Source organism: Mastigoproctus giganteus, chromosome 3 (genome assembly GCF_048544385.1).
Source record: "Mastigoproctus giganteus isolate SK-2022 chromosome 3, ASM4854438v1, whole genome shotgun sequence".
In the NCBI taxonomy this organism is placed as follows: domain Eukaryota; kingdom Metazoa; phylum Arthropoda; class Arachnida; order Uropygi; family Thelyphonidae; genus Mastigoproctus; species Mastigoproctus giganteus.
Genome location: NC_143577.1, coordinates 16520762 through 16535340, shown reverse-complemented (window position 1 = coordinate 16535340; position 14579 = coordinate 16520762). Strand labels below are relative to the sequence as shown.

The following is a 14579-nucleotide window of genomic DNA, read 5'->3' as shown; positions in this document are numbered from 1 at the left end:
ATCCCAAGAACTGATCTTTGGGGGGGGGGATTCCACTTCTGACATTACACTAATGTGAAGAATATCCATTAATCACAACCCTTTTCCTTCTGCCCTGCAATCCATCTTAGAATCTTATCAGTAATCCCATGTTCCAGCTTATACAGCAACCTCTCATGAGGAACTGTCAAATGCCTTTCTAAAATCCAAATAAACTATGTCAAAATTGTTTCCTACCTTGAGCTGATGAGTAGTGTGAGAATAGCTTATGTTTGTTAAATGCGATTTTCCCTTAATAAAACTGTTTTGTCCTTCAGAATGCCCTTTCTACCTAAATGTCCCTGAATTGCACTCTTAATAACTGCTTCTAAGATTTTCAAAGTCAGACTAACCACTCTGTAGTTACTGATTTTACTCATTACCTTTATGTTGGTGATACTCAGGCACTTCTCCAATCCAAAGGAATCTTCCCAAACACAATAACGCTCTCATAATTAACCTGTGCTTCAATACACTCTAGCTGCCTCACTCAAAATTACTGGGTATATGTCATCAACTCCAAGAGCATTACTTGACTTTAGACTCCAAAGTTTTTCTAATAAACATACATCTGTAACTTTGAAATCACTAATTTCGTATGTGAGCCTCACTCAGCACAAAGGGTCTTCGATCAGTAAAGACTGATACAAAGTACCTATTCAATTCATCAGCTAGGTTTATCTAAGATTTTCTCACACCCGGTACATAACAGTCTAATCTGATTTGTCTTCTTCTTTGACTCACATACATGAAAAACTCTTCTCCATTCTTTGCCCTCTTATCCAGAGCTTTCTATGTCGTACTATTATAGATCAACTTGTAGCTATTGTAAGCTTCAATACTTTTTCCTTGATCTGATTTCTTAGAAAGGCCATTACTGAACAGATGTTACATGATACACCAAAGAGAAAGGAAGGTAAGCAATTACTTCTTAGTGATCCACAGATTGCAAATGGACCATCAGGATGTCTATGTGGATGCAATTATGCCAGTCTTGGATTCAACTCATAAGTGGCATGATATCACATTCTTAAACCCAATTAAAGTAGAGCAAATTTTAGTTTATAAAATAGCAAAAGTCGAAACAGCAAATTAAATAAAGTACTTGGGAAGAGCAATTTAAATATAAGGATTTAAAATAATACTAATCAAAGAACGAATTGATAATAGTTATTCTCAGATTATTATAAACCTTTATATATTTACATTTAAACTGATTATCCCAGTTACTTCAATGTGATGTAATCCAATTTAAGAATGAGATTATATCCCTTCTGTTTATTGGTTAATAGTTTATGAATTTTTAGTTTCAGCCCAGGGATTTTGGCATAATTGTGTGGCACACAGACATTCAGCCAATTTCATTTTGTAAATGCAAATGTTTGAATCATAGCCTGGTCATGGTCTGAAGATAAAATTTAGTGAGATTTCTGAAACATCATCAGTTCACAAATTCAATATGGACTGATACTTGTAATAGGTTTACCATTGAAAGTGTAATACACTGAATAAACTGGTATAAAAATCTCCATGTGAAAAAATATTTCTTTTTCTTACACATTAATTCCTTTTTTATATAATTTTCTCCATTTGTATTTTATTTTATAAATTTCACTTCAGCAACAGCAGAGATAGGAGTCTCCACAAGAACTGTGTACCTTTGTACGTGCTTTCCAAAAGATTCCTTCAAATTCAATAGTGGTATGGCGTAAAATATATATCAGCTCATATGAATGTGATTGTAGTATATTTAATAAAGTGGGGATTGAGTGTGTTATTTTTTTATATTCAGTCACAAAAGACTAACTATTACAACTCAGGTAATATCTGAAATGTTTATTCATTTTAAAAACAGTAAAAAAAAAAAAAAAAAAAAGAAAAGAAAAAAAAAAAAGAAAAAAAAAAAAGAAAAAAAAAAAGTTGTTTGGTGGTTAAGAAAAAAGAACATTTAATTCCATTCCACATCTAGTTTATTACAAAATATATACATATTTTAGATTTCATCTTCTGATCACACTTTTTTTCATATAAAGTCATAATTCCTGTTATATAAATAATGTCCATTTACTGTAAAAAAGGAAAAAATATAACAACAAGATATAAAATATTAATGTAGTTACTTTTTAAAAGAAATATGAAATAAATTTTAATCCTGAAGCAATTATGTGAAAATGTGTGCAAATTTGGTATAACAAGAATTATGAATAAACTTGTCTGCTTTATTATATACAGCTCAGGTAAAATCCAAATTTTTATGAGAAGTTATCAAATTTTAAAGTATAAAACTATTAAAAAAATAAATAAATTCAGAACTGAATAATTCTGAATTTATTGTTCATGTGCTTTTGATATTGTGTACCTAACAAACTGCTCAGTGAATGTATACAATACTTCTTTGAAAAAATAATAAACAATAATGTAAAAGGTCTGTAACAAACCAGTCTCAAAACTTGCTATAAGCAGTAATAAAAAGCAATAAGTTAAAAGTACATCATTATGACAGCTAAAATTTTCTGTATCATGTAGAAATGAAAGTCAAAAAGAGAGAAAAAAGAGCAAAAAAAAAAAAAAAAAAAAAAAAACCCATTTCCCCCAATTTTACGATTTTAAGATTGTATACTAAAACTTAAACTATCAAGGAACAGCAGCAATTCTTTATTAACAATAACAACATAATTTCTAAATATAATCTATTATAAATAACAGTGACACATTTTGAATGAATTTATCATTACCATCATTATATTTTAAAGATCTTCCTGATGGAGAAAATACCATAATGAAATTTCTAGTCTGTAATATAATTTAAAAGACGTGAAAATATATACAGTATAGAAAGCTATATAAATAGCATAGGCAATCTGATAAGTAATAAATATTTACATGCTAAAAAGTTAGCAATAAAAATGAGACTGATATGAAACAAAGTTCCAAGATTTTATATTATCCTTTTTTCCCATCTAATTTTATGTTTCCAATAGTTAAAATTTCCCTGCAATGTACATCTCTAAAAGATAAAAATGAGTACTAGAATCCATAAAGATTTTTTTATTTCCCTTCAGATGAAGCCAGAGATTTTGCAACAAGATCTTCCATTTTAAGATCAAGAGCTGAGACTTTACTGCAGAGGGCGTAATAAAGTTGTAGGAGACAATGGGCATCTAATGCTGGCAAAATAAATAATAAAAATTATATATCAGCACAGAACTTATATATCTTCTATTTTTAAGATAAAACAGAAATACAAAAATTACTACATAACTGAAACAGTGGTGTTCTCAAACCTTTTTTCCTGAAGACTGGTAGTGGTACAGTAATATTTATCTAGGATTGGCTACCAATATTGCAGATAACCATCAGGAATACAAATATGAAATGTATTCAATGACAGAACTGCATGAAGATAATCTTCTCTGTTTTAAGAAGATTAATGAATTTTAATAAAGTTAAAAAAAAAAGTCAATTTGTGGGAAAGAACAGCCACACTTAATGGTGAAAATAAACAATATTCAAAAATGGCACTGCACCCTCTGCAATGCTATTTTATAATAAAGAAGTGCAATATGAATTTACTATGGGAAATACCACCATAATCAAAGAGCATCCTTGAATACCAGAGAAGTTTGATTCTATGGGCAATGTTGCTGATAGGAAGTGATATCACTTTAGAGCACTTCAACAAAATGTAGCATATGCAGGATGCTAAAAACAAAGTTCACAGAAATCAGTTGCTGTAATGGGATAGAACTTGAAATCTGTGAAGTAATTTTTAAGTGGATACAACTTACAAAATAAAATGCATGGAAGTATTATGAAATAGGAATTATGGTTCATACTAGCATTTAAAGAATAATGTGGGACAGAAGATTGGTTGTCAGTTCATATGGTCTTTACTGTATTGTGTCTGTAAAAGTATGTGTTCATGAGATGATATGCAAATGCGTGGACTGGTTGGCTGTTTTGGGAACATCAATTACTTTGGTCAAAGTGCATCAGTTCCTAACAGTATATCAGTTTATATGGTTTCAGTAATACATTAAAGGGGTGGATTGAAAAATATTTTTATTCACCCAGTAGTTGTGATAGAAGGCACACAAACACCAGGTATTACACCTTTTCAACATAGTCACCAGACAAAATGACACATTACTGCCTCCCAAAACACTTCCGAAGGCCAATTTTGTTGAAGTCTTCTGTCTTTCAAACCACAACTTGGCAGCAGAAATCACCTTGTCATCAGCAGCAAAGTGTTTTCAGAAAGAAAGGACTTCAGAGCAAGAAAGAGGAAGAAATCCGAGGGTGCAAGGCCAGAGAAATAAGCAGGATGTGGTGGCAATATTTGAAACCCACATTTGTGACACACCTCACTGCAGCATGCAAGGATTGCACAGGAGCATTATTGTGGAGCAGGAGCACACCTTCTGACAGTTTTCCATATTTTTTCTTTTATAGCAGCATGTAGCTTTATGAGAAGGTTAGAATAATACTTTTCTGTCACAGTACAGCCCTTTTGAAGGTAATCTGACAGTATTACACCATGCTGATCCCAAAAAATCGACAGTATCACCTTGTTAGCAAATTTGATTGCACCTTTTTCTTGGAGGGGGGGGGGGGTGATTCTGCATGCTTCCGCTGTTTAGACATTTGTTTAGTTTCGGGACCATAGTGATGGATCCAAGTTTCATCTGTGGTGACTAGTTGTGAAAAATACTCTTGCTTTTCCTCGCACCTTGGCAACATTTCATGTGAACGTTGTGCCCTTTTCTCCTTCTGGTAAAAGGGTCAGAAGTCTGGGAACCCATCTAGCAGACACTTTACTTTTATGCAACTGGCTAATATGGAGATCTTCCACGATTAATGCCTCAATTTTTGTAACACTCACTTCTGCTACAAAAGTGCTGGGTATCCTGGGATTTCTTCTTCATGCATTGAGGGTCTTCCACATGGGCAGTCATCTCCATGAACAGCAACCATTTCTTTGTAGATTGTTTTAAGTGTTTTTCTTTGCAGTAAGAGGAACCAAATCTTTTTTGAACCCCACCATATATCTCTGAAAGTGTATGACCCCTCACAGGCAATTTACATATTGTGTGGGCTGAAAAAAAAAAAAAAAAAAAATTAACAGGAAAAGCCCACTCCCATTGCCTGCAATCAGCTAACTACAGCCTCAACTGACAAGGTCTTTAAGAATGCCTCCAGCAGTATTTGAATTCACACCTCTCCAAACAAGCAACACGTGACAAACTCACTATTACTATTATGGAAAAAAAAAAAAAAAAAAAAGGAATGCATTTCTGAAATGATATCATTTCTCTAAACTGACTAAGCAACTTCCCACGAAAGTGGTTGTGAAAGTATTTACAGCTGCACCCTATGCATAAAAAATTGAATTTGACTGTTGCACTAGAACATGCATTGCTAAAGATATGTGTCTAAGGCAGTGGTTATTGACTTTTAAGTACATTAAGTAATTTATTTTATGGCACCTCTACTCAATTTTCTGCCTGTTAGATCCGATTCACTCTCCCCCTCTCTCTCTCTCTCTCTCTCTCTCTCTCTCTCTCTCTCTCTCTCTCTCTCTCTCTGTATATATATATACAATGATGAGCCAAAATATTATGACCAGTGAGTCGTTATGCAAATCGAAGCAAATGCAGGATACTATGGTGCATGCGCAGGTCAGGGCATGTTATAAAAAACACCCGATACCGAGATCCGTTAATCAGTGTTACTCTTGTTCTTCAGATGGGAAAGGCAGCGGACTTAAACGAGTTTGACAAATGCCAAACTGTAATGGCCAGACGACTGGGTCAGAGCATATCCAAAACGGCACGAATTGTGGGATGCTCACGGTCAACCATGGTTAGTACCTACCGAAAGTGGTCTGAGGAGGGAAAATCCACGAATCCCCGGCGAGGTATTGGACAACCACGGCTCGTCGATACTCGAGGTGAGCAAAGGCTCTCCCAGATAGTACATGGCAACAGATGGGCGACTGTGGCACAACTTGCCAGTAATTGGAATGTTGGTGATAGGAGTAATGTGTCACAACACACAGTGCACCGAACCCTGCTGAAAATGGGGCTGCATAGCCGCAGGCCGCTCTGCGAATGCCATGCTAACCACGGTTCACCGGTGACAGCACCTTTTGATGCTCACGTGCCCTACAATGGGCATGTGAGCATCGAAACTGGACCTTGAGTGATTGGAAGAAGGTTGTCTGGTTCGGTGAATCACGTTTCCTGTTGCACCATGTGGATGGCCGTGTACGTAGTTTACCTGGGGAACTGATGGTGCCTAGATGCACTGTGGGACGAAAACAAGCTGCTGGTGGTGGTGTCATGCTTTGGGCAATGTTCTGCTGGGGTACCCTGGGTCCAGTCATCCATGTGCCAGACACTCGGCAGGATAATGCGCCATTGACACACCGCCCGGATTGTTTGAGACTGGTTCGTGGAACATGAGGAAGACTTCCAGGTATTGCCCTAGCCTCCAAATTCCCCAGACATCAATCCCATCGAGCACCTGTAGTTTGTGTTGGAACAGCAACTCTGATCTGTGGCATCTCAATCCTTACAGGAGTTAAAGGATCTGCTGGTTATGTGTTGGTACCAGATACCACAAGACACATTTAGAAATCTTGTAGCATCCATGCCTCGCCAGGTACGAGCTGTTTTGGCTACATGTGAAGGACCAACATCATATTAGGTAGGTGGTCATGTTTTGGCTCATCGGTATATATATTATTAAAAAAATATGTTATATGATAGTTATTATAATAATATAATTATAAACAAAATTTCAATTCATAATACAAATTATATATACTTATATATAATAATTTATTCTTTATATAGCAGTACTAAATAAACATCAATTATAGATCACCGCAAAATTAAAAAAGATAGAGTACAATGGATACCGTACACCTTTTTATAATGAAATAAATAATATATAAATTTAAAATAAAACTTTAAGTAACTTAAACCAAATTACGTGGCACTCCTGGAATGTTGTTGTGGCACTCTGGTTGAAAACCACTGGTCTAGGGCGTTAAGTATGATTGCATCTATCAACTGTTTTCTTTCAATAAGTGATTGTGTAGGGTCGGCAGAGGTGTTCTTATCTAAATATGTAGTAGTAGTATCTCCTACAACTTTAAGCAGACGGAGTTGTATCCCTTCTTTTAAAAGGATGAACACCATCCAATAACGGGCATGACTACATGTATGAAAGAGACAGTCATTACTGTGGTCCCCATATTATCTAGACTTTTCTTGATTCATTTCTATGTGACTTTGTATAGGAGAAAGTTTATGCCAACATACCTTCAAAATCTACTGCGCTACACACATATATATATATATATATATAAAAAAGAAGTCATCCTGCTCCTGTTAAGTCAAGGGTGTCACGAATGTGGTTGTGCAGTATTAAAATGTTTGTTGTGGATCTATTTCAGAATTTTTAAATCAGGAACTCTAGCTCCTTGATTTTTTTTTTTTTTTTTTTTAATTTTATTCTTCATCTATCTGATGATATGCAACTATTATAATGAGTTTACGTAACTTCTTCAAAACTTTTCTATAGAAACTGCAGATCTCATATATTATAACACTGGAAGCCATTCTGTTATTATCAATTTCAAAATAAAATAAATAATAAAAAAAAAAAGCACAATGTCCAGTATTTGCTGAAAATTAAAAAATATTAATTTTCCTATAGAGTTTGTATTAGAAATGAGTCAAAGTGACTCAAAATAGTATATCTTTTGACTAGGTAGCTAATATATATCTCAACATACATATCATTCATCTCATCTCTCAAATCAAATGCTAACTGAAATACAGCACCTCGATGCAGACTTTAATAAATTTTACACTAATAAAACTTATAGGGAAAAAAGTCTTAGCAGCTCACTCACACCTCAGAAGTCAATAAGAGTAAATTCATGCTCTCTCATGTGCTATGACAAAATTCGTTTGCTATGTGTGTGTGTGTGGGGGGGGGGGGTACATCTCAGCACACCATGCTTCTGTAAACCAGAGTGCATAAATGTATATCCCCACAGATGGTATGAATATCATTCATGTATATTATAATATTATTGTAATATATATATATATATATATATATTGTAAATATAAACTTACGTGATGTAGCACTGTAAATACAGTTAATACGGGAATCATTATAGCATATTAAAATTTTTTTATTTTTCACTTTTATATCACGAGTACATAATTATTTAATTCTGACATGAGCCCCTGGCCTTTGGCTGTGATGGGAGAGTTGCAACGTTACCCATACTGTACACTGTATTCTTCTAGTTACAATAAAGATTTTCTCTCTCTCTTTTCTCTTTACAGTGACCTCACTGACCACCCAGTCAAAGAGAGAGAATTAGCATTAGGTCAAAATTAATTTTGGCACAAGTTTTCATTAGCAACCAAGTAAGTAAAGCATTTAATAAATAAAGAAAATTCTACGTAAATTTAATAAATCTGTTAATAAATTTATTGAGAAAAAAAAAAAAAAAAAGTTTACCTGCATATATAATCTGTGATTCTCTAAGAGGTCTTCTTTCCCAATCAGAGAACTGCTCTCTTTTATCTAGAGGGCTACCAAGTATAATATTTGTTATTTCGCTCAAACCTTTTGTACTATTTGCCTGTGAATGTGTAGAAGAGCTACAACTGGGATTACTCTCTGAAGTATTTGGCTTTATTATTACTGGATAATTGTTCTGTAGCTGAAATAAAAATGCATTGTACAATACAAACTTAATAATTTAAAACAAATGGCAGCTTAAATTTCACAAGAGCTGAAGAATCCTTAAAGAGGTGTTAAATTATTATTTAATTCTACTGTTCACTTTGAAGAATAAAGTTAATTAGATAAAAGCCTAAATAAAGTGTTTATTATTTATTATTATTATTTTTTTGCATTTATTTATTTTTAATGCATTGAGTACAAAGATGTGTACACAAAGTTTACAAAACTGAAATAACGTTTATAGGTTGTAATTAATCAGTCAGTAATTGTAATTAGTCAATAATTAATAATATCCAAGATAAATAGTAAATACAACAGGACAACTAAATAATAAAAAATATATATAATTTTTTGCTCCATGGCAGCCATCAACAAAGGCAGTCAAGAGAATCTTTTTTTTTTTTTTTTTTTTTTTTTTGTAGTTATTGGCGCATCGGCTTCTATGGCCATAATGCACCTCCCAAGGTTTTTGCAGTACTTTGATCCAAGCCCGAGGCGGGATTCGAACCCGCGACCTTTGGGTTGCCAGGCAGCACTTTATCCACCCGGCTAGCCCGGTCGGCTGTCAAGAGAATCACACCAGATACTATAATCAAATAAAATTAAGTTTAATGTGAAATCAGACATAATATTAACACTCATGAATGTATTCAGTATGTTGTTAAACCTCATTTTTATAAATAGAAAATTAATGAATTGCAATGTACCTCTTTAAACAAGGAATTCAAATCTAGCATTTTCTTTGCTTTCTTCAACTTTTCTTTAGCACCAGGAATACATTTTTTCATCATCTGTAGGTCACCACAAATACTGTATCCTAATAATTACACATATCATTGTTATACTACAGCAATCATATATAAAAAAATTATCTACAGATCTTTTAATCAAATATCTTAAAGAAGCATCATAATGTGTATCCAAAATATACTAATCACCTTAGTGATTAGTATATTTAAATTTTTTTTCCCATCTACTAATCTAGCTTTGCGGACAAATAAAAAAATTAAGATGAAACATGCATTAGTTACAAATGAATTAAAAAACTATTTAATTATGAATATTGCAATATCTCAGACACTGTATAAAGGAGGAAACACCGATTAACATTAAGCCAAATATATATTTACCCATCATAACCATGAAGTTTGTTTGTTTATTATTTGGTTTTTAGGAGCATTAGCAACTAAGGCCATATTGCTCCGGGAATATGTGGTGGTCATTCCCTGACCTTTCCGCATCCTCCGTATTTGGTGGTGACGGGCTCGAACCCCGGTCTAATCAAGAAGCGTGTGCTATGCACTGCTGCTCCTTCCCACCTGGCTACGGAGGCGCCATAACCATGAAGCCTCACGTATAACCTTCCTTACATAAAGCATGATAAATTAACATTCACATTTAAAAATATTCAACACATTAAAGTAAAAGGTTTTTTCCATACAAAATCACTGGCTAGCTTGTGTTAATACCAGCAAACTTGATCATCATGAACTCCAGAATTGGCTTCACTGCTATTCCATTGTTTCTGTTTGTAACAAGATTTGATACAAGTTGGCTGTACAAATTAATATTATCAATATTTGCATGAAGTACTATAACTGTCAAACAAGTGTACCATTGAAAAAAAAAAACAAAAAAAAAAAAAAAAAAAACCCACACACATATATATATATATACAGCATTGTACATTATAGTGATGAAAAGCACTGAAGCATATAACAGATATAGTGAGTCTGTATACTAATATCACAGGAGAGCAAGGAAATGTACAAGGAGTTTTATATACATACAAATATAGAGAACAAATCAGATTGGCTCCTTATGTAATGGCTGCAGGCTAGGCCACTGACAACATAGCTGAGGTAACTGATGGAATCAATGTGCATTTCATTCACCTCATCAGTCTTTAGAGATGAAAGTTCCTCTACAGTGAGGAGAGGTTGGGTTCGCTGTGCTAGTGAACCCAAGAACCGTAAAATCAGCAATATCGAAATTATAGAGAATTGTTTACTAGAAAAACATTTGAGCCTAAAAGCAAAATAAGGGCCTCTGGGGTAGACTGTGTATACCCAATTATTTTAAAGGCATCAGTGAGCGAATGCATCACACCAGTAAGGTTAATTATGAGAGCTTCACACAATTTGTGAAATTTTCTTGGATTGAAGAGGCACCAATATATCAACAATCCATAAAGGTGGTTCATAAAATGAAGCAGATACTACAGACTGGTTAGTATAACTTCAGTAGTAGGGAAAATCATAGAGGCAATGATTAAGAATACAATACAGGATCAGCTAGATTAGTTTTCTCAAGGGAACTTAGCATGGTTTTGTAATGGAAAAATCTTGTTTAGCTAACCCGATAAACTACTAAGACACCAAACACTCACGAGTTTTGCTGTCATAGTAGTTGCCAAATTGATATTTTCCAAGTCCCTTGTATTTAGAGCTGAGATTTTATCATATTGTAAAACTAACCAACTTGGATTTAAATACTGAAACCCTATTTGTAATAAATAAGATAGCTTTTCCTTTGGATCAAGATAAATTACAGTTGAACATCATTAGTCCAAAGCCACCTGAAATCTATAATAAACTTAATATTCTATTTTTTAAATTAATATTAATTACTTTTGCAGCCCCTTCTACATGGTGATGTGACAAATGGTACCTTTGCCATTCATTTGCACATGGAATGCTTGCATTCAGCAAGAATTCCATGTGCTTGTTATATTTTCCAGTAAAATACAGTAAAACTATATTTACCTCTTACCCTGTCTTTCAAGAGAAAAGTGAAATTAGTAACTCCAGTTATTCATTCAAGCATAAAACACTATCCATTCATAAAAATAATAATTATTAAAGAAGCTTGATAAAGACACAGTGCAGCATGTCTACAATTAAGACACTAAGATGCTGAAAGGTTCTAGGCAGACAGTGAAAGGGGGGAACTGCAATTAGAATAACAAAAGAAATAAAAACAATGATTTTGATTGAATACTTTCACAGCAGTTTGGCCTATGTCATAATAAAGACGTTTTAATCTCTGGAAAAAAGGTGATTTAGAAAGCAAATGTGAATTTTTAGAAATTTCTAGCATGGTGCCCAGTTAAACAGAACTGAATTATGAAGAATTGGAGCTGAATTATCTAGTGTAGAGCCAAAACCTGTCTTTATTTCTAGCTAGGAATAATTACAAATACTGCTCAGACATTTCATGGTATTTTCTGTACTACTTCAGCAGCAACTGTAAAGACAGCAGGAATTAGAATAAAATATCAATTTTATATTAATTTTACTTAATGTTAAAACTGGACTGAAATAAAAATACTAAAAACATGGACTGAAAGGAAAGACCAAAATTTTTTTTTACAAAAACATTTTCAAAACTTTTTTTTTTTAAAGAACTAACCTACTTGGGTTGCTGTTTCTATCACAATAACAAACACACACATCAGAACAAAGGATTTCTCAGTTGTTAGAATTTTTGTGTGAACAGGGTGAGTCATAAATTGCTTTATCATTTGTTTTTTAAAAAGTAGTCTATGGTTTTAAACCTGCTAGAAAACAAGTAAACATATTAATAAAAGACTAAATTTTTTTAACTATTTTATTTTGCATCTGCCTATTCAAAATGGTGGCCTTGTGCTTCGAAACAAGAAGTCTTTTCTTAAAATTGTGACAAACTTTCAAACTAATTGTCCAACCGATGCAAATTCTGAAATTATTTTCATCATTCTAAAATGGAATTAGGTTTCTGGGCACAGACCCTATCTTTTAAATGTGCCCACAAAAATAATCCACAGGCATTAAATTTGGACATTGGGCAGGCCATTCAATTGGGATGCATCTTCCAATTCATCTGTTTGAGAATTTTAAATTCAGAAATCTTCTTGCCATTAAGAAATAATGGGCAGGTGCACCATCTTGCATAAAGTACAATCTTTTCCTGCAATTTTTGGCTGGACAAAATTCTTGGGTGCAAGTAACTCTCACCTTTAACATTTTCATCAAAGAAATAAGGCACTATGACATTTTCTCAGTAAATTCCACCTCACAGTCACTCCAGGGCAGGTTCAATTCTTGCTCAATAACAACATGGGAATTGTCAGTAGCCCAGTAAATACAATTATGCCTATTCACATGAGCATTTAATTTTAAAAAATAGCTTCATCTGTCCACATGGTTTGATTAATTAAAATTTCATTTTTTTTTTTACACACCTCAAACATCTCTAAAAACTGCAATTTCTTGTTGGGATCATCCTCATTTAGGGCATGTAACAATCTAGGGATATAGGGAATATATCCAGAAGCCTTTAGAATTCTAATTATTGAGGTATGAAGGATATTCAATTCTGATGACAATCTTCTGGTGATTTTTGTGGACTTTTTTTTTTTTTTTTTTTTTCAACAAGGACACATACCCTTTCAATACTTGTTACAGAAACAGATGAGGCGGGGTTGGATCTTCTGCTTCTATGAAGGTCTGAAACACTACTGATTTATCAAATTTCTTCATAATGCTATTAACAGTTGGTTCTGAGGGAGTCACTTCTGAATGTTTAACCCATCAATGTCAGAGTTGTGTATCTTCCATATTGATAAAATAGTTTTACAACTAAAACTGTTTCTTCCAATTTCAAAAGTGGCATAGTTTATATAAATCTTTTATTTATCTTTCAAGCAACAAATAAATAAAAGAATAATTAGAAAAAATCTTTAAAATTTTTCAACTTATATGAATTTTTAAACTAGTAAGTTATGACCGTGTATATATCAGACTGCTGCATGTTCTATGACTAAGGGTAAGAATACAGAAAGTACCACGAAATGTCTGGGCAGTATTTGTAATTTTTAACAAAAACAGAGATGTCAACTCTATGCAGAATCAATTTCTCATAATAAAATTAAGTTTTTATTTGTCACAAATAAAAACTTTTTTTTAATTTCATTTCATATTTTGTTTTACAAATGTACATATTTTAGCTAGTAACATATCCTAATACTATATCACCCCCCCCTGCAGTTCATATCTGTGATCCAGAACAGCTTACGTTTCAAGACTAATAATGCTCAACTGTATACATAAAAATTACAGTCTAATAAAGATACAGTTTTAGTAGGTAACTTACCCACTTTCAGTAAATTTGAATTGCAGAAAATGTAATTAAAAATACAATCCCACTGGTTTTGATTCAGAACATCACTAAGTGCTAGAAAGTCCAAAATATAAACAGAGTCTCCTGTAGCCAGTTGAAGAAGAGAAATCCTACATAAAAACAATATAAATAAACCACATATCATCAAAATTAATATGTAAATAGCAATTTAAAATTTTTAAAAGAAAGAGAACACTTATAATCACTTATGTCCACTCATAAATCATGAAATGTTTGGGCAGTATCATCAATGCCATTTTCAAATTTTGGTTGTGTTTCAAACAGATTATAGGCACAATCTGTTGAAATGGTTCTGTTTGTAGTGCAATCAAAACAAAATTTACAATACAAAAGTGTTTAGTAGCACTAAAATCATCTTCATTGCCATCTTAAATAATATCTGATAAAAAAAAAATATCTACTGACCCACAACTTGATCCACTAACAGAAAGTTACATTTCTGAATCATTGTTATCTCTCAGTTTTTGCAATGTAAATCAATGTAAAATAAAAACAAGTACGAACTACTTTTAGAAGAAAAGTAAAACATTATTTCTGTGTTACATTTGGCATAATAGAATAATAAAAGAAAACATCCAATGGTAGTCAAAGAAATCACCTATACA

General features: G+C 33.1%; 1 protein-coding gene across 1 annotated transcript in view; it reads right to left on the bottom strand.

The window, feature by feature from the left end:
• Positions 1-2979: 2979 nt before the first annotated feature.
• LOC150087742 (exonuclease mut-7 homolog) overlaps positions 2980-14579 on the bottom strand; it is a 133641-nt gene continuing 122041 nt past the window's right edge. Inside the window, exons 11-14 of the mRNA XM_090370112.1 lie at positions 13927-14063; positions 9501-9610; positions 8566-8770; positions 2980-3185 (exon numbers count right to left, since the gene is read on the bottom strand). Coding sequence (XP_090226238.1) covers positions 3067-3185; positions 8566-8770; positions 9501-9610; positions 13927-14063 — 571 coding nt within the window. The 3' untranslated portion in view covers positions 2980-3066. The remainder of the gene's footprint in view (positions 3186-8565; positions 8771-9500; positions 9611-13926; positions 14064-14579) is intronic.